General features: G+C 52.9%; 2 protein-coding genes across 2 annotated transcripts; both read left to right on the forward strand.

The window, feature by feature from the left end:
- The first annotated feature begins 1,717 nt into the window (after positions 1-1,717).
- On the forward strand, positions 1,718-8,068 carry tmem82 (transmembrane protein 82). The gene is made up of 6 exons (XM_088617158.1): positions 1,718-2,107; positions 2,190-2,262; positions 5,984-6,161; positions 6,428-6,839; positions 6,913-7,100; positions 7,263-8,068. Exons 1-6 carry the CDS (start codon positions 2,017-2,019, stop codon positions 7,371-7,373), a joined length of 1,053 nt encoding a protein of 350 aa, XP_088473284.1. The 5' UTR covers positions 1,718-2,016; the 3' UTR covers positions 7,374-8,068.
- A 163-nt stretch (positions 8,069-8,231) lies between these two features.
- Positions 8,232-16,101, forward strand: fblim1 (filamin binding LIM protein 1). Its single transcript, XM_088617155.1, has 8 exons — positions 8,232-10,299; positions 12,291-12,749; positions 13,048-13,199; positions 13,401-13,527; positions 13,727-13,896; positions 14,646-14,824; positions 15,023-15,143; positions 15,279-16,101. The coding sequence occupies exons 2-8, from the start codon at positions 12,350-12,352 to the stop codon at positions 15,417-15,419; spliced, it is 1,290 nt and encodes a 429-aa protein (XP_088473281.1). The 5' UTR covers positions 8,232-10,299; positions 12,291-12,349; the 3' UTR covers positions 15,420-16,101.
- Positions 16,102-20,024: the final 3,923 nt, after the last annotated feature.

A 20,024-nucleotide genomic window follows, 5' to 3' on the forward strand; every position in this document is an offset into this window, starting at 1 on the left:
TATTGTCTTCAGTGTGAAATGGACACAAGAGAAACCTTGCAGCTAAAACAAAGTGAGAGGCGAAGGAGAGAGAGGGGATCGCAACGAGGGAGAGGAGCACCCTGACCATCTGACCCCTGTGGCTGTTAGTAGCTGACTCATCCCAGAAACTCCTCCAGCTGTTACTTTCAAGAGGCCCAGGGTGTCAGCTAGGCTGCCTGTTCCACACTCCTACAACCCTCTGTGTAAAGAAGAGAAGCCTCCTTTCCTCAGTGTTCACGTGTTCCTGCTTTGATAGTGAAGAGGTTCGCCGTGTTCTTGACTTCCGTATCTTTGAGGATTCTGAGTCATTTGATCAGGTCCCTTAGAACTTATCCATTCATGACTAAAGAGATTAACTTCATTCAGCGTATCAACGTATCGGTGACACACCCTCCAGACTGAAGAGACTCATTTCCTCCAGCCTGTAAGTGAAGATCGTTTCTTTAGATCCAGGAATTACATAGTCAATCTTCTCTGGACCGATTCTATGGCAGGAATATAATTTCTATAACATGGTGATCAAAATTAGTTCAGTTCAGTTTATTGTCACATGCACAAGTGCAATGAAATGCTTATTTGCATGTAAGCTCTTTATGCCTTTATGCTCCTATAACGGTGACCAGAGAGAAGGGGGAGAACCGTGAGAAACCAGGATGACAGGTGTCCTGAGCGATACTTCCAGCCTTCCTGAGACAGCAAGCTGTAAGACTGTCTGAAATACAGGGGGCTGTACTCCAGTGATGGACTGGGCTGAGCTGACCACCCCCTGTAACACCTTCTGGTCAGACAACGAGCTGCTGCCAAACCACACTATAACACCACATGTGAGTCACTCTCAATAGAGCACCTGTAGAATGCAGTGAGGACAAATCTTCAATTGTCTGAGGGAGTAAAGGCGCTGTTGTGCCTTCTTTGTAGCTCCAGTTACATGCTGGGACCACGTTAAATCACTAGTGATGAAGGTACCCAGGACCTTGAAGCTGCTCACCATCTCTACAGCCACCCCATTGATGTGTACAGGGGTGTGGTCCCACCCTGCTTTCCAAAACCGATGACCAGCTCTTTGTTTTTGCGGAGGTTGAGGGAGAGATTATTGTCAAGGCACACTTCTGCAGCGTCATCAGCACATGCTTTTCTGAATAATAATAATAATAATAATAATAATAATAATAATAATAATAATATATACACTTCTATAGCGCTTTTCTGGACACTCCAGTCAAAGCGCTTTACAGGTAATGGGGATCCCCTCAACCACCCCCAATGTGCAGCCCCACCTGGATGATGCGACAGCAGCCATAGTGCGCCAGAACGCTCACAAACCATCAGCTCTCAGTGAGGAGAGCAGAGATCTCACTGGAGTGTTATAAAATGTTAAGGGTACGAGCTAAACTGTAACAGACGCTTGAACTCGGCAGACGGGGTCACTGGAGGTCAAAGTCGCCGTGCGTGGTCACGTGATCACCGGGAAAACAAGGCGCTGTATCTCGGGAACGAAAGCAGCACAAACGCTACTTTCAACGACATCAACCGGCACAACCGCAGCACTGACGAATAAGGTGGGTTTCATTGTTTGTGCTGTCTGCAGGGGGGGCAGCCTCACGGGCCTATCTCAGAGATGTGGAGTCGACTGATTAAAATCAGAGCAGATTCGGACAGCGGCTGTACACACTACCACCCACAAGGCGGCGCTGTTGATCCTGTTTCGGTATAAACTTTTTATCAGGCGACGCTAAAGATACAATTTATTCTTGTGATACTGTTTTTATACCGTTTGCTGTGGGAATTGCATTCATTGTATTTCACAAGCAGTGATTTTTTTGGTTTCACTATACGTCGTCCGTGCGTTCGCCGGCGGCTCCATCGATCTGATTGATTAGTTTCTCGCCCGTAACGAGGCTCTCTGTCGCTCGCGGGCGGGCGGTGACCTTTGAAACCCCGGCGCGCACGCCGGCTGCCATTTCTCTCCGCCCGGCGCCGTGTGTCGCGGCAGGAATGCTGTCCGTCCTGCGGTCCTGGCTGCCCGCTCTCCCCGGCGTGTCGTGGCTGTCGCCCGGCACCGCCACGCTAGACTCGCTGCTGCAGGGTAAGAGCCCGTCCCCCCGGGGTCCGGCCGCCGCTCACTTCCGCCTGGCCCGCGACCCACCGGCGTGTCTGTTTCCCGACAGGGCTGGTGGGCGCGTGCGGGATCTCGGTGCTGTGTAACCTGCTGCGCGTGCACGCGTTCATCAAGGGCTTCAGGTGAGTCGCCTGTCCAGAGCTGGACGCGCCTGCAGTGACCCCTGGAAGGGTCATCACGTCTGAAGGGCCACATCGTCATCGGCTTGACCAGAGTGTGAGACTGTCCAGGGTGTGGTGCTCCAGTGTACTGAGAGCTGGACCGGAGAATCAGCAGTACTGTAAACACTGAGAGTTATTCAAGTAGCACTGCAGTGACACTGCTGTGTGCGGGGTGACAGTGTGTCTGTAGTTCACTGCAGTGACTCTGCTCTGTGTGCAGAGTGACAGTGTGTCTGTAGTTCACTGCAGTAGCTCTCTGCTCTGTGTGCAGCGTGACAGTGTGTCTGTAGTTCACTGCAGTGACTCTGCTCTGTGTGCAGAGTGACAGTGTGTCTGTAGTTCACTGCAGTAACTCTGCTCTGTGTGCAGGGTGACAGTGTGTCTGTAGTTCACTGCAGTAACTCTGCTCTGTGTGCAGGGTGACAGTGTGTCTGTAGTTCACTGCAGTGACTCTGTGTGCAGAGTGACAGTGTGTCTGTAGTTCACTGCAGTGACACTGCTGTGTGCAGGGTGACAGTGTGTCTGTAGTTCACTGCAGTAGCTCTCTGCTCTGTGTGCAGAGTGACAGTGTGTCTGTAGTTCACTGCAGTGACTCTGCTCTGTGTGCAGAGTGACAGTGTGTCTGTAGTTCACTGCAGTGACTCTGCTCTGTGTGCAGAGTGACAGTGTGTCTAGTTCACTGCAGTAGCTCTCTGCTCTGTGTGCAGGGTGACAGTGTGTCTGTAGTTCACTGCAGTAGCTCTCTGCTCTGTGTGCGGGGTGACAGTGTGTCTGTAGTTCACTGCAGTAACTCTGCTCTGTGTGCAGGGTGACAGTGTGTCTGTAGTTCACTGCAGTGACTCTGCTGTGTGCAGGGTGACAGTGTGTCTGTAGTTCACTGCAGTGACTCTGCTGTGTGCAGGGTGACAGTGTGTCTGTAGTTCACTGCAGTAGCTCTCTGCTCTGTGTGCAGGGTGACAGTGTGTCTGTAGTTCACTGCAGTGACTCTGCTGTGTGCAGGGTGACAGTGTGTCTGTAGTTCACTGCAGTAGCTCTCTGCTCTGTGTGCAGGGTGACAGTGTGTCTGTAGTTCACTGCAGTAGCTCTCTGCTCTGTGTGCAGGGTGACAGTGTGTCTGTAGTTCACTGCAGTAGCTCTCTGCTCTGTGTGCAGCGTGACAGTGTCTGTAGTTCACTGCAGTAGCTCTCTGCTCTGTGTGCAGCGTGACAGTGTCTGTAGTTCACTGCAGTAGCTCTCTGCTCTGTGTGCAGCGTGACAGTGTGTCTGTAGTTCACTGCAGTAGCTCTCTGCTCTGTGTGCAGCGTGACAGTGTGTCTGTAGTTCACTGCAGTAGCTCTCTGCTCTGTGTGCAGGGTGACAGTGTGTCTAGTTCACTGCAGTAGCTCTCTGCTCTGTGTGCAGCGTGACAGTGTGTCTGTAGTTCACTGCAGTAGCTCTCTGCTCTGTGTGCAGGGTGACAGTGTGTCTGTAGTTCACTGCAGTAGCTCTCTGCTCTGTGTGCAGGGTGACAGTGTGTCTGTAGTTCACTGCAGTGACTCTGCTCTGTGTGCAGGGTGACAGTGTGTCTGTAGTTCACTGCAGTAGCTCTCTGCTCTGTGTGCAGCGTGACAGTGTGTCTGTAGTTCACTGCAGTAGCTCTCTGCTCTGTGTGCAGCGTGACAGTGTGTCTGTAGTTCACTGCAGTAGCTCTCTGCTCTGTGTGCAGGGTGACAGTGTGTCTGTAGTTCACTGCAGTAGCTCTCTGCTCTGTGTGCAGGGTGACAGTGTGTCTGTAGTTCACTGCAGTAGCTCTCTGCTCTGTGTGCAGCGTGACAGTGTGTCTGTAGTTCACTGCAGTAGCTCTCTGCTCTCTGTGCAGGGTGACAGTGTGTCTAGTTCACTGCAGTGACTCTGCTCTGTGTGCAGAGTGACAGTGTGTCTGTAGTTCACTGCAGTAGCTCTCTGCTCTGTGTGCAGGGTGACAGTGTGTCTGTAGTTCACTGCAGTGACACTGCTGTGTGCAGGGTGACAGTGTGTCTGTAGTTCACTGCAGTAGCTCTCTGCTCTGTGTGCAGAGTGACAGTGTGTCTGTAGTTCACTGCAGTGACTCTGCTCTGTGTGCAGAGTGACAGTGTGTCTGTAGTTCACTGCAGTGACTCTGCTCTGTGTGCAGAGTGACAGTGTGTCTAGTTCACTGCAGTAGCTCTCTGCTCTGTGTGCAGGGTGACAGTGTGTCTGTAGTTCACTGCAGTAGCTCTCTGCTCTGTGTGCGGGGTGACAGTGTGTCTGTAGTTCACTGCAGTAACTCTGCTCTGTGTGCAGGGTGACAGTGTGTCTGTAGTTCACTGCAGTGACTCTGCTGTGTGCAGGGTGACAGTGTGTCTGTAGTTCACTGCAGTGACTCTGCTGTGTGCAGGGTGACAGTGTGTCTGTAGTTCACTGCAGTAGCTCTCTGCTCTGTGTGCAGGGTGACAGTGTGTCTGTAGTTCACTGCAGTGACTCTGCTGTGTGCAGGGTGACAGTGTGTCTGTAGTTCACTGCAGTAGCTCTCTGCTCTGTGTGCAGGGTGACAGTGTGTCTGTAGTTCACTGCAGTAGCTCTCTGCTCTGTGTGCAGGGTGACAGTGTGTCTGTAGTTCACTGCAGTAGCTCTCTGCTCTGTGTGCAGCGTGACAGTGTCTGTAGTTCACTGCAGTAGCTCTCTGCTCTGTGTGCAGCGTGACAGTGTCTGTAGTTCACTGCAGTAGCTCTCTGCTCTGTGTGCAGCGTGACAGTGTGTCTGTAGTTCACTGCAGTAGCTCTCTGCTCTGTGTGCAGCGTGACAGTGTGTCTGTAGTTCACTGCAGTAGCTCTCTGCTCTGTGTGCAGGGTGACAGTGTGTCTAGTTCACTGCAGTAGCTCTCTGCTCTGTGTGCAGCGTGACAGTGTGTCTGTAGTTCACTGCAGTAGCTCTCTGCTCTGTGTGCAGGGTGACAGTGTGTCTGTAGTTCACTGCAGTAGCTCTCTGCTCTGTGTGCAGGGTGACAGTGTGTCTGTAGTTCACTGCAGTGACTCTGCTCTGTGTGCAGGGTGACAGTGTGTCTGTAGTTCACTGCAGTAGCTCTCTGCTCTGTGTGCAGCGTGACAGTGTGTCTGTAGTTCACTGCAGTAGCTCTCTGCTCTGTGTGCAGCGTGACAGTGTGTCTGTAGTTCACTGCAGTAGCTCTCTGCTCTGTGTGCAGGGTGACAGTGTGTCTGTAGTTCACTGCAGTAGCTCTCTGCTCTGTGTGCAGGGTGACAGTGTGTCTGTAGTTCACTGCAGTAGCTCTCTGCTCTGTGTGCAGCGTGACAGTGTGTCTGTAGTTCACTGCAGTAGCTCTCTGCTCTGTGTGCAGAGTGACAGTGTGTCTGTAGTTCACTGCAGTAGCTCTCTGCTCTGTGTGCAGGGTGACAGTGTGTCTGTAGTTCACTGCAGTAGCTCTCTGCTCTGTGTGCAGCGTGACAGTGTGTCTGTAGTTCACTGCAGTAGCTCTCTGCTCTGTGTGCAAGGTGACTGTGTGTCTGTAGTTCACTGCAGTAGCTCTCTGCTCTGTGTGCAGGGTGACAGTGTGTCTGCAGGATCACTCAGTCCTGCAGTAACCTGCTGCTGTTGCCAGAGCCCTGCAGCTGGTAAAACCTGGACTGGATCAGACTGCTCTTCACTGGGAGTCTCTGTGCTTTTGCAGTGACCCGGGCCGGGCCAGTGGAGACCGGGTGCAGTTGCACAGGAGAGGCGGGTTTATGGAGGCGGTCCAGCTGTGGGTTTTGACGGCGGTGCTGGGTGTGGTGGGTTCCCGGGTCGCTGCGCTGGTGGTGCTGGAGTTCTCACTGCGGGCCGTTTCTGCAAGACTGATGGCAGTGCCGGTGAGCCACACACACTGAACACTGGTCCTCTGAGACTGACACTGAACACTGGTCCGCTGAGACTGACCGGTGAGACTGACACTGAACGCTGACACTGAACTCTGGCCTGCTGAACACAGGCACTCTGAACACTGACGAGCTAAACAGTGACACCGAACACTGGCACAATGCTTGACGCTCTGCTGTACGCAAAGCAGCTGATTGAATTCAGTCTAATAAAGAGCAGAACTGTAAGACTCATTGCAGTGCCACCTCTCTGCCTGCAGGAGGCCCTCCACAGCAGCCAGCTACTGGTGCAGTGCCAGTTCTCCCTGGGCTGTGCGCTGACCTGCAGCCTCAGCTTCCTCCAGGAGGGGGCGCCGCAGAGCACCCTGAGCCTGGCGCTGAGCGCAGGGCTGGCAGGGCTGCTGTGCTGGCACACGAGGTCGCTGTGGGGGCACGTGGGCACGATGTACAAGCTGCACAGCTCCCAGCGGTACTGCGGGGTGTGCGTCACGCTTCTGACCTGGTCCCACGCCATCCCGGGCCTGCTGCGCCGCGCCCTCGCCCTGGCCTTCCTGGTGGCGGCTGTTGCCGCCTTGTCCCTGATCAACCGCGACTTCCTGTCCGCGGCCGACGCCCTGAGGTTCTGGACTCCCCTGACGATCTGCTACACCTTGCTGGTCATCTACATGCAAGGTGAGGGGGGGGCGGCCGGGGGGGGGTGTGCGCTTCTGGGTCTTTTACTGACCGTCTCTCCCCTCCCCCTCAGAGGAGCAGCAGCACCGCCCTGGTGGCCAGGCTGTGTTCCAGACCGTGGTGGTGCGACTCGGGGGGCTGCTGGTCCTGATGCTGACGGTCGGTCGCTGGGGCGACGTGCTGCACATCCTGGTGTGCTTCCTGGGGGAGGGGTGCTGCCTGCTGCGGGCCTGGGACCTGCTGACAGCCCACCAGACACAGGTCCGCCCCCCCCGTACCCCTGTTCCCTGAGCTCCCCCTCCCCGGCCTCCCGGCTCACACTCCCCCCGGGCAGGACCGCCGGCTCCGGCCTGGCGCGGCGGACGGGCGCATCGTCACCAGCGGTATGGCGGCGTGAGGTTCACCCCCTGTTTCTGTCTGCAGGAGGCTGAGCTCGGCCCCACCAGGGGCTCCCCAGGGCCCAGGAAGGAGGGCGTCTGCTTGAGAGGCTGTCCTGAGGTCGCCCAGGCCAGCAGAAAAGATAAGGACCTGTAGCGGCCCTGAGGAGACTGCCTGAGCTGAGCCCTGCTGGCTCCCAGTCTACCAACATTGAGCACACCCGCTGGGACCAAGAGACTTGAGCCTTTAGGCGGAGACTTTTCTATCTTGTTTAATTCATGTACTTAAACTTTATACACCTTCACGCCAGCAGAAAGCACTGTTGCAGCAGGGAGAGAAGGGAGAGGAGAGGGAGGGAAAAAGATAGAGAAAGTCATACATTGAGATAACTGGAGATGGAGTAAAGGAACAAAGACTGCCCCCTGCTGGCTGAACGGCATACAGGCAGTGTGCTGGTTTTTTAAAGTGCAGTAGCAAGAGCTGCCACCAGAGGTCCAGATCGACATTTTCTCTGGACCTTGAGACCGCTGCTCACAAGCCAGCACATCCAGTATTTTACACTTCAGATCAATCCTCCTCAATTTATTTCAGTTTAAATTGTGTACATATTATTTGGACAATGATCAGGGTGCTGTTGCTTTTGTTGGTGTGTCAGTCTGGCATCTGTCTGTAAGTCGGTCAGAGTCAGATTGGCTCTCTCTTCGTCTCCCTCTCTTCCTCGGTGTCTGTCTGTGTGCGTCTTACTGTCCCCTAACTCCCCACTGACTGTCTGTTCTCACAGTGTTCCCAACGTTCCAGGACTGTTTTCACCCTGCATGGAGTTTGGTGTAATAAATAATATGAGAATGAAAGTTAGAGGGAAGCTGCCCACAGATACAGAAATACAAATGTGAGCATGAGTGTGCGTGTGTGTATGTGTGTGTATGTGTGTGTATGTGTGTGTATGTGTGTGTATGTGTGTTTGCACAGACTCTTTTGCAACAGCTCTGCCCTCTGAGCCCTTATCACCCCTGCCCTGTTCTTTGCTGATTGTATCTGTAGGGAGTCACTTCTGTTGTTTTTCAAAGGTGGAGATAAATTCCTTTGTTGCATGTGGCAGTTAAAATGAACAATTACTGCTGCTGTCTCTAAAGACACTGTCCCTGCCTCTAGAGACACCATCACTGCTGCTGTCTCTAGAGACACTGTCCCTGCCTCTAGAGACACTGTCACTGCTGCTGTCTCTAGAGACATTGTCCCTGCCTCTAGCGAATATTTGGTTTGGAAGTAGTGGGGCTGGTGGGGATGGTGCTCAGGTCCTGCACTCTCACACGGTTGTTCTGAGAGAGGTGTGAGCACTCTCACTGACCAGGCGCTCGTCAGACCCTGCGGACTCGCAGGCCTGGCTCATGCTGATGGACCACAGTGTGATATACTGACAGCTTGCAGCCTGGGACAGAGGGGGTGTCACTGTGACCCCAGGAGCAGGAGGTCTGCGAAGTTTGCCGAATCTGCGCAGCTCTGCTGAGTTGGTGCAGTTTGTCTGCGCAGCCCGGCAAAGATGTAAACGCACCAGTGGGACCTGAAGTGAGTCCAGTGCGAGGAGAGAGCTCACCAGCCCAGCGATTCACCTGGTTTCAGACAGGAGCCCAGAGCTGTCTGCTGCCCTCCTAGAGCCTTGCTGTTTACACACTTTCCCAGCTGTGTGTGTGCGAGAGGGTGTGTGAGTTTCACTCAGTGTCCAGAAAGGACTCGGAAAGTCTCACTGTTCCCCTCTGCTCTGGGCCGGGTCAGGCGCTGTCCTGCTGGGGCGGCTGGTTCAGTGGAGCAGTTGGAGGTCCGAACAAAACTCTGAAAGTCCCAAGTGTAGAAGTGAAACTAGAGGTTTCTCTGTGCCGGAGAGAAGCTGCCTGGGAGTGTGGCTCCAGCTCAGCCGGGTGGGAGTTCCAGGCAGCGGAAGTCTGGGGGGGGGGCATGGGGCCCCCAGGGCATGACTGACAGCAGGACAGCGGGGTGGGCGGGGCTGACCTCTCGACCCTGTGGGCAGGAGGAGGGGCTGGCAGGGGTCTGGGTGATGTCATCACGGACAAGCCCCAGCAGCCCTGAACATTCCTCAGAGCCTGACTCCTGCCTCCACACCCCTCCCCCTCTCCCGCTCTGTCCCAGGCGTCTCCCTGCTCCTGCTCCTGTTTTCCCGGCTCCACACTCCCCTCCCTCTTTCTTTATGAACACCTCTTCTCAGTCCCTGTGCCAGAGTCATCGTGTGCTGTTAATCCGTGACGTTTAGGCCTTGTGCACGCTGCACACACTCCCAGCCTCGTCTGCGTGTCACAGATTCACCGAACAGCTGGGTGTACGCGCTGCACACACTGAACACCAGATGTGGATATACTGCATAAACACACTGAACACCAGGTCTCCATATACTTAATACATTTGCAGACTAAGCACCAGGTGTGTTTATGAACTGTACACTGAATGCCAGGTGTTCACGGGCTGTGTACCATATAGACACTCTGAACACCTGGTACGCTGTTGATTGGCGTATACCTGCTGCACCCTGGTGTGTCCTGTTCAGGTCTGGGGCCAGCAGCAGCTCCAGCTGGGAGGCAGGGAGAGGAGAGTCTGGGAGAAGGGGGGGCGGGGGCTGTCCGTGGGCAGGTATTTACTCACATCCTGCTCCCCCGCAGGAGGAGGAGACAGAAAGAGAAAGAGAAAGAGGGAGGGAAGCAGTGGGGGTGAGGCTGTGCGTCAGTTTCGTGGAGCTCAGGCTCTGACTCAAGAACTGTTCACCTTTTACGGCCGGAGCCGGAGCCGCAGAGGGGGAGGGAGGGCTGGAGGAAAGGGAGTGGCCTGACGGAGCTGCTCTCCAGGTCCTGGGACAGAGACCCGCCGTGCCGACACCCTGCCAGGACCGGGAGCACAGACACTGCGCGGGACCCCAGTCTGCCCAGCACAGACGCACAGCGAGAGCCAGGCTCATCTGCAGGCTCCCCCTGACGGCCCTGATAGCCTGGAGCTTCACTGCACAGTGCAGCCAAGACACTTCTCTGTCATCTGGAGCAAACTGAGGGGCTCATTACTGTAGACCCCTGGGGTACAGGTTAGTGCTGGATTCCCTGTCTTGCAGGGAGAACTGCTGTCTCTGTATCCTTTTGTCTCTGTGTCTCTGTATCCCAGTGTTTCTGTGTCTCCGTATCCCTGTATCCCCATATCCCTGTGTCTCTGTATCCCTTTGTCTCTGTGTCTCTGTATCCCAGTGTTTCTGTGTCTTCGTATCCCTGTATCCGCATATCCCTGTGTCTCTGTGTCTCTGTATCCCTTTGCCTCTGTGTCTCCGTATCCCTGTATCCCCATATCCCTGTGTCTCTGGGTCTCTATCCCCATACCCCTGTGTCTCTGTATCCCTTTGTCTCTGTGTCTGTTATCTGTGTGTCTGGGTTACTGGTCTCTGTGTCTGAATAAATAAAGTATTCTATCATTGTTTCTGAACTCTGGCTATGCTATGATTACTAGACTCCCTTGTCTCCCATGAATGAAGCTACTCAGGAAACATGCTGTGTCGGCAGCACCTCTCCACCTTCTCAATAACCGATCACACCTGAAGAAGGCTCTACAGCCGAAACATTGTGTTTCCTTTCTTTTCTTTTCAGCAGGGAATAAAACCCGTTACCCGTTCCTTTGTAGCCTGTGCATGCTGACGGAGCTCCCTACTTGATCTATGTGTAAATAATGTTGATCAGCTATCAATAATGCTGTGGTCAGTAGTTTCCTGTTCAGATAGGGCTACAAACTTTTTGCTCCCAACACAAGAAAGTACAAGGAGGGCTAGTTAGTGTGGGACAATTTTAATCTTTTTTGCAAAATGACTTCAATGATTCATGAACTGTTCACAGAACTACAATGCTGCTCAGACCTCTCCTCCCAGTGTGGATCTGTGTCTATGGTAAGTGTGTTCCAGGGGTGAGCTGGCATCTGGCTTGGTGCCTGGCCAGTGTCTGCCAGCTACAGTCAGCAGCCCAAGGTCACAGCAGCTGTGATACATCTGTCAGTCACAATCTGTACACATCTGGACTGCAGATATTAGTATGGTGTATAACCATTGTAGTGTAGACCCTCAACTGGCTGGACTGTAAACACTGAGAGCTGGACAGGAGACACAGCTGGACTGTAAACACTGAGAGCTGAACAGGAGACACAGCTGCACAGTAAACACTGAGTGTTGGACAGGAGACACAGCTGCACTGTAAACACTGAGAACTGAACAGGAGACACAGCTGGACTGTAAACACTGAGTGTTGGACAGGAGACACAGCTGTACTGTAAACACTGAGAACTGAACAGGAGACACAGCTGCACTGTAAACACTCTGAGAACTGGACAGGAGACACAGCTGCACTGTAAACACTGAGAGCTGAACAGGAGACACAGCTGGACTGTAAACACTGAGAGCTGAACAGGAGACAGCTGCACAGTAAACACTGAGTGTTGGACAGGAGACACAGCTGCACTGTAAACACTGAGTGTTGGACAGGAGACACAGCTGTACTGTAAACACTGAGAACTGAACAGGAGACACAGCTGCACTGTAAACACTCTGAGAACTGGACAGGAGACACAGCTGCACTGTAAACACTGAGAGCTGAACAGGAGACACAGCTGGACTGTAAACACTGAGTGTTGGACAGGAGACACAGCTGCACTGTAAACACTGAGAACTGAACAGGAGACACAGCTGCACTGTAAACACTCTGAGAACTGGACAGGAGACACAGCTGCACTGTAAACACTCTCAGAGTTGGACAGGAGACACAGTTGCACTGTAAACACTTGAGAGCTGATGGAGACCCAGCTGGACTGTAAACGGTCTGAGAGCTGGAGAGTGGAAGGCTTGTACGAGGAGGCTTATACCAGTGTGGATGTGTGGAGACTGAGGGGGGTTCTTCTAACAGCCCCATGCGATGCCCTTCAAGAAGAAGGGTCTCTGATCTGTACCACAGCAGCAGGAGAAGGCCTGAATGTCCCCAGTGTCCAGACTCCCTGTCCGCAGGCTCGTCGGCTGTGCTCAGCCTGTGCCGTGTTGTTTTCCTGCAGAGTGAGGTGTCGTGCTGTGTGTCGGAGTGTCCCCGGTGCCCCCCGGTGCCCCCAGCGCCATGATGGCAGCCCCGCAGCCCCAGAAGAGGATGGTGTCGTCCGTGTTCATCACCCTGGCACCGCCGTACCGCGCGCAGGTGCGTCCCGCGTCCCGGGACACCCAGCCCAGCGCCACTGGCACAGGGTCCGGGCCCCCCAACACAGGGGGCGCTGGCTTCACCAGGACAGCAAGCCCTCCAGCCACCAGGGCGGCGCCAACAGCCAATGGGCAGCACCAAGCCCAGCCCTCACCTGGGTGGAGAGGCAGCAAGGGCACAGGTCCAACAGGGAGTGCAGCACTGGCCACAGCAGCGTCCGCAGCACTGACCACTGCAGCGTCCACAGCCGGGACCACAGCACTGACCACTGCAGCGTCCACAGCCCTGACCACAGCTGGGAACAGAGAGAACGGCACTGAAGGTAGAGGGAGAGGAAGCTCCTTGGATAGGCAGAAACAGTCCAAGTGGGTATTGCAGGGGGGGCAGTAAATTATGTTGGAAGGTGAGATATGGTGCATTTTATTCAGGGGTGCAGTTAGTAATGGGGGGCAGTTACATATTGGGGCAGGTATTTATTGGGGGCTCTGGAGGAGAAGGCTGATGGGGGTCAGTGAGACGGGGCAGCGGCGAGGATCAGTGTTGGTTCGAGGGGGAGCTCTGTCCAGGCTGGGGTTTCTCCAGGGTCGAGTTCTAACTCAGTGTCTTTCTCTGCTGATCAGACTTCCCCTCTGTCCTGCCCCCGCCACCCCCACCGCCCCCGCCAGAGGCAGCCCTGCCCGCATTCTCCAGCCCTTGCCTCCCACTGCCTCCCCCTCCACTGGCTGTCACAGCGCCCCCTGTCTCCAGCGCGGGGCCACTGCACACACTGAAGGTAGGAGAGCACTGCCTACACACAAAGGCACTGCACCGTCTTTCCCTTTTAACATCTTGTTTTAAAAGATGTCATCCCTTTCTTGCACTCTGGGCTACATATAAACAGATCTCACAGCGTCGGCATTCTCCCTCAGCACGTAATTCATTCTCTAAATTGGCAGCTCAGATAACCTGTTCGCCCCTGTTGTGTTCCTTGTAGGGCACAGCGGCAGGGCAGGGAAGGCAGTGCGAGGAGCACGCTCCCTCTGGTGGTGAAAAGCAGCCAGTGGACCAGCCCCTGGACTCCCAGCCCAGCTGGTCAGCGCCGCCCCACATGGACAGCAGAGGTACAGAGCGAAGGAGGGGGCGCTGCCTGTTACCCCACTGCAGGCGCCTGCTCAGAGTGGGGTTTCATCTCTCCCAGATCGTCTTGTTGGGGGGAATCGCTTTTTTGAGTTTTTTATCTTCCTGCGCTCTCTCTGTGTGCTCAGTCCCTACTTTTGAAGCTGATCTCCTATGGGCTGTTTCTCCCCTGTATTTCTTCAGAGATCTGTGGCTACTGCCACAAGCTTGTCCCGTCCACTGAGCCCGCTGTGGAGGCCCTGAGCAAGACCTACCATGCAGGCTGCTTCCAGTGCCGGCAGTGTCGCCGCCCGCTGGCCGGACAGCTGTACTACAACAAAGTCGGAACTCCCCTGTGTGAGCCCTGCTACTCGGTACTTGATCGCTCCTGAGGCTGTTACTGTTGTTATCAGTGCTGCCTGTACTCCTGACACTGCTGTACCCCAGTCTTACTGATCTCCATCACTCCTGAGGCTGTTACTGATGTTATCAGTGCTGCCTGTACTCCTGACACTGCTGTTCCCCAGTCTTACTGATCTCCATCACTCCTGAGGCTGTTACTGATGTTATCAGTGCTGCCTGTACTCCTGACACTGCTGTTCCCCAGTCTTACTGATCTCCATCACTCCTGAGGCTGTTACTGTTGTTATCAGTGCTGCCTGTACTCCTGACACTGCTGTTCCCCAGTCTTACTGATCTCCATCACTCCTGAGGCTGTTACTGATGTTATCAGTGCTGCCTGTACTCCTGACACTGCTGTTCCCCAGTCTTACTTCTCCTACAGTTCCACTTCTAGCAGAACCACACTGCTGGCAGTTGTTTAAAATGCTGCTGCCAGATGCCGTGGATGCACAGTCTCCTCATATTACACCGCAGTATTAATTATAACAATATTAATACCGGTATTATGCAGTGCCTTTAAAAGTAATCATCTGAAAACACTTGACAAAAAATGTACAGAAATAAAAAAAAGCCAGGTACCCCTTAAAGATCCGTGTACACCTTTATAGTAGACTTAAAAGTAATGACACTACTGCTACTACCAGCAGTGCTGTTACAGCTCTATTCTTTTTTGTGAAAATGTGGTTCCTTATTACTGACAGTCCTCTGTCTCCCCCTGCAGGCCACTCTGGAAAGGTGCATGCGCTGCAGTCAGGTGATTCAGGATCACGTGATTAGGGCCATGGGCAAGGCCTCCCACCCAGAATGCTTCATCTGCACAGTGTGCAGCAGACCAATCGGAGAAGAGAGATTCGCTGTGGATGACAAGAACGAGCTGTACTGCCTCCAGGACTATTACAGGTACTGCCCCTCCCTGTAGCCCCGGAGACACCGGACAGGCAAGCAGGCCTGACTCCCAGAGCGCAGCACCGTTAGCATGGCTTGACAACTTGCACAGGCAGGGAGGCTAAAATCACGTGAAATACATCTGCTGCCCCTCACCGCGGGAGGGAGTCCGGTTGTGTCCTGTCTCGAGGTCACTCTGCGTCCCTCCTGCAGGACGTTCGCCCCCGAGTGCAGCGTGTGCCGCCAGCTGATCGTCCCCAGGGAGGACGGCAAGGACGCCTACACTGTGGAGTGTCTGGGCCGCTGCTTCCACGAGGACTGCTACCGGTGTGAGGTAGGCCCTGGTGTCTCCCGCTGGGCTTGGAGAGCAACGTGACTCTGTCTGCTCCTGTCCCCCTCACCGCCTCTCCCTCCCTGCCAGAACTGCAGGGTGCTCCTATCCCCCTCACTGCCTCTCTCTCCCTGCCAGAACTGCAGGGTGCTCCTGTCTCCCGAGCCGAATGAGCAAGGCTGCTACCCCCTGGAGGGACGAATCCTCTGCAAGCCGTGCCACCTCTCCCAGAGCCGCAGCCTCCCGGTGACCTCAGCTGACCTGGCACCTGCCCTCTGACCTCCTGCAGACCTGACACCTGGGCCAGGACTCAACACCCTGCCCATCTGACCTCTGACCTCCTGCGGACCTGACACCTGGGCCAGGACTCAACACCATGTCCCTTGACCTCTGCCCTCTGCCCTCCCACTCACCTGACACCTGGGCCAGGACTCAACACCATGTCCCCTGACCTCTGCCCTCTGACCTCCCACTCACCTGACACCTGGGCCAGGACTCAACACCATGTCCCATGACCTCTGCCCTCTGACCTCCCACTCACCTGACGCGTGAGCCAGGACTCAACACTACACCCCCTGCCCTCTGCCCTCTGAACTCCTGCTGACCTGACACGTGAGCCAGGACTCAACAACCAGCCCCCTGCCCTCTGACCTCAAACCCCATGCTCACCTGACACCTTGGCCAGGATCTCCCTCTTTCTGACCTTTACTATTTCGTGTGTTTTCACATCTCAAGAGAATACACAATGAATCGGGGAACACTGAATGTTACAGAGCTCATTATGAACATGATTGTTCTTTATGCGGATTTCTGAGCCGTTTATATCCTTTTTCTTGGCTATTCCATAATGTGATTTCAGTGCACGCTTGTCATATCTTTTTCTTAAATTGCTCAGTGATGTCTCCACAGTTACTCACATTGTATCCAAGTGATGAAAAATTAAAACTACCTTCCTGTTTTATTCAAGGTCACTGTGTTTCATTGCTGCTGTGTCCCTCTGACTGTGTCAAAAATATTGAACAGACTGCAAACAGGTCATAGAGATGACCTGGGCGGGTGGTGCTCTGGCTCTGTGGCTCAGGATCTGCACCTGTGGCTGGAGAGTTGCTGGTTCGTGTCCTGCGGCCAGCAGAGGAATCCTACTCCTTTAGGCCCCTGAGCAAGGCCCTTAACCCCAGCTGCTCCGGGGGCGCTGTACAGTGGCCGACCCTGCGCTCTGACCCCAAACTTCTCTCCCTGTCTGTGTGTCTCATGGAGAGCAAGCTGGGGTATGCGAAAAGACGGATTCCTAATACAAGAAATTGTATATGGCCAATAAAGTGATATTATCTTAGATGCCCCAGCTAACACGAGAACAGGTACAGAAAGCATGCTCAGGTGTAATGACAAATACAGGAAGCAGAATACAGGGACACAGGTACAAATTTGTCTTGGGCACACAAACCTTCTCGGCAGTCTGTACCAGAGCCCAGCTGCTGGCAAGACCTGCGGTCTGACTGGACAGAGACAACAGTGAAAAACCTGGAGTGGATCAGACTGCTGAGCAGTGGCATGGGGGCAGCTGGCCAGCATGTCCAGCCCCTTGTACACCAGCCAGCCAGTTGCGGGTGCTAAGGCCAGTTAAAGTGGACAGGTCAATGATGGAGAGACTGGTGAGGCTGTTTCCTACTGTAAAGACATAGTGCTTCTCACTGGGAAACAGAATCGGTTACAGGCAGATTTAAGGTGACGGCATGCAATCACAAATAAACCCCTAAACTGTAGGAGCTGTAGCTACCTGTCAGTCACAGCTCCCTCAGGAGTATCTTCTATCCTGGAAAGCTTGAGGAATCACACCTCACTTTTCACAGCCTAGAGAAACACTCCCTGGCAGACTGCATGGACACACTCAGTGCAGTGTGGGACAAGACTCCAGAGATCAACAGCAGGGCGATAGAGAGAAAATGAATTTGTCACAATTTCAGATTCCGGTGAGACACCCAGATACACATACAAGAAGCGTCGAGATGTACATTATGGGTATTATTGAATTAGTTCAATATTCCTAAAATGCGTTCACAAATTAATAACCTCAGCGATCTATTAACTTGCTGCATTACCAGATTTGCCAGCAGAGGGCGCTCCTTCTCCACGTTTCCCTCAAAACAGCGGCATCCCTGTTTTTTAGTGGTATTGTACTATGCGTATTCGTCGCTTTTCAGGAGTAATTTATTCATATATAATGCTGAATTGGTGTTTTCAATGTGATTTAACCGCAAGTCTTTTGCGTAGCCTAGGAAGCGGTTATTAATAGTTGTATATCCCTGTTTGTGCTCTGCTCTACACCTCTCTCGGGATAACTAGTTTGTCCCGGGTTAGCCGTACCGTAAATCACGCTTCTGCGTGTCCTGTCGGAGCACCGACCGGACCATCCAGTATCCGATTAGAAGCAAAATAAGTCAATACTATCTGCGATTGCTAGCACTTTCTAACAAACCATGTGCATGGCTTCATTCCCACATGTCACTCTGTAAGCTTTTTCATTAGGAAGTCTCTACACGCGTTTTCCAGAGCTTGGTTGGAGTGGATAGTATCAGTTTTCTACAAGGAGCAGGGGTATGGCTTCGGATGGCGTCAGATACACGATAGTTTAACCCCGCCGGTTACTGGGTGCTGGTTCGGTAGCACCTTCGCACGAGCCCCCTGTCCTCCGTTGTTTTGGGTCGTTTTCTTCCGTGGACAGGGCGGCTACTGGGACACTCACCCCCCTGCCCGGGGATGCCCAGTTCTCACTGGGGGAGGGGGGTGCAAGTCACTGCTGAGAGCTCAGCGTTTTCAAAGCCGTCTCCCCTCCCCCAGCTAAATAAACAGCTCGGGTAACCCGTTCTGCCGTCTACAAATGGCAGAAACTAACAGGCAGCTGTTGGCCGTGGAGGAAATCGTGCCGAAGCTAAGCTACAAAGGTCAAAACTGTCTCAGAAACGGTCTGGGTGTCTAATAATGAAAGACAGTGTTGTCTGTGCTAGAATGCACTTCTCTCCTCTCCACTGCCTGGGCTTGTTGTCAGGACTCGGAAAAGGCAACGTCAGACGCTAAAATGTAAATTTTATATTTACAGCAGAGCCACACGAAAGAGGTTTCACAATGACTGAGCTGAGTAATAAATGTCCAGTGCGGGACGATTTACCCCTTAGAAACCGACATCAGAAGTCAGCAGTTTTTGTCCAGGTCTAAAATTTATGATACCGTCGCTATGTCTCGATTTGTTTTGTCACACATAAATATTTTAAGCAGCAGATTCCTTAAACGAACGGGGCATCGTGTTCTCAAAAGACATAAGATCCCAGTGCTTTTCTGAGGGTGGGGTGGACAAATACGATCGGGTTTCAGGCTCAACTAACACGGAGCAGACCGTCAATGGACAGGAGGAAATAACACTAATGACTTTTTTCACTTTATATTTGATGATCAATCAAATCAAATGTTAACCCCCTTCATGGGAATTTAAAAACAATTTTTTGTTCAAGGTACACAGCACCATAAATTGTTTACACCGAATCTAAGAATACCCCGCCTCATCTGACTTCAGGGGCGTTACTGAATTTTCAGCGCCCCAAACCGTCTACACCCAAACCTCAGAGGAGAAAACATTTTTCTAGCTCACAACAATCACCTATTGAAAGTTTTTCTAATGTGGCCACGTAACCATGACTGCACCCTCTTTCTCTGAAAGCCCTTTGTGCGGCGGCCTACATGCTAATTATATTTTACCGCTTGGAACTCGTGATTGAACACAAAATGGCGGACGCAAGTCATTCCCGCACTCCAAACCCACAAAATGGCGCCCGATAGAGGAACAGACAACGGGAAATTATTTAGCATTTCTAACTCGCTGACACGTTACCCCCAAACAAGAAAACGCATACTTTCCACACAGAATACCACATATTACCTTAACTCTGCCACACATTCACGTTATACAGTGTAAAATTACACACGTTGACATTAACAGAAAAAACGACCAGCTGGTCTTTAATCTCCCATTGCTAACATACATTTTTGTCAACCCGAATCCACTTCAACTCCCAGGATTAGCTTTCCCTAACTCTCGTTTCAGAGTGTTTAAAAGGTGTAAGATTCGAGGAGATATGAAGCGGGGTTTAACAGTAAATCCACTGTATTTATAGAAATTCACTTTAATTCCTTCCATGGATAATTCCAAGGCACAAAAGGGAAGGGGACACAGCAGACGAGCTGAGAATTCAATAAATCCCAAACAGGACCAAAGCCCTTGATTCGTGTGTAAAAGAGGGTTTTATTCTCTTTGTGAAGCTAGAAATCTGAGACAGTCTGTAGTTCCCTTTTTAAAATAAAGCCAGGTAAATCGTTTCCACCATAATATTCCCCAGAAAGAACCAGGTTAATATTTCTATTACTCCCTTCAAGTTTTATTTTAAAACCAGAAGAAGTTTGTAGGCTGCAGTGTAAATCTTATTCGTGGGTAACTCCAAGTATTTTCCTGTTTTGTCTTTGTTTGGTGATGGCAGTTGTATATTTTATATATATTTTTTAAAGAATATCCTCGGTGACTGAAAGTTTCTCTCCTCTCTGTGCGTCTTTTCCAGAAGTTTCTGCCGACCAGCGATTTCCCTTCTCCAACCCGCAGAAAAGAGGGCGTGAGGCGCATGCGCACACACCCCACTGCGGCTCCCCCGGTTTGCCGCATAGTGGCGCATGCTCAGTGGCGCCTAGCAACGGCGGCGGAGCGGCCACACGAACTCTGTGTGCGCGGCCGGGCGTGTGTGCGGCGCGTTGAGCTGCACTGTCCCACCAGGACTCGCGTCTGCCTCTCCTCTCACTCGAACAAGGGCTTACATCGCCCCGTCGAGTCACAACCGGCTTCCT

The sequence above is a fragment of the Lepisosteus platostomus genome, chromosome 23 (genome assembly GCF_059453375.1).
Source record: "Lepisosteus platostomus isolate fLepPlt1 chromosome 23, fLepPlt1.hap1, whole genome shotgun sequence".
Taxonomy (NCBI): domain Eukaryota; kingdom Metazoa; phylum Chordata; class Actinopteri; order Semionotiformes; family Lepisosteidae; genus Lepisosteus; species Lepisosteus platostomus.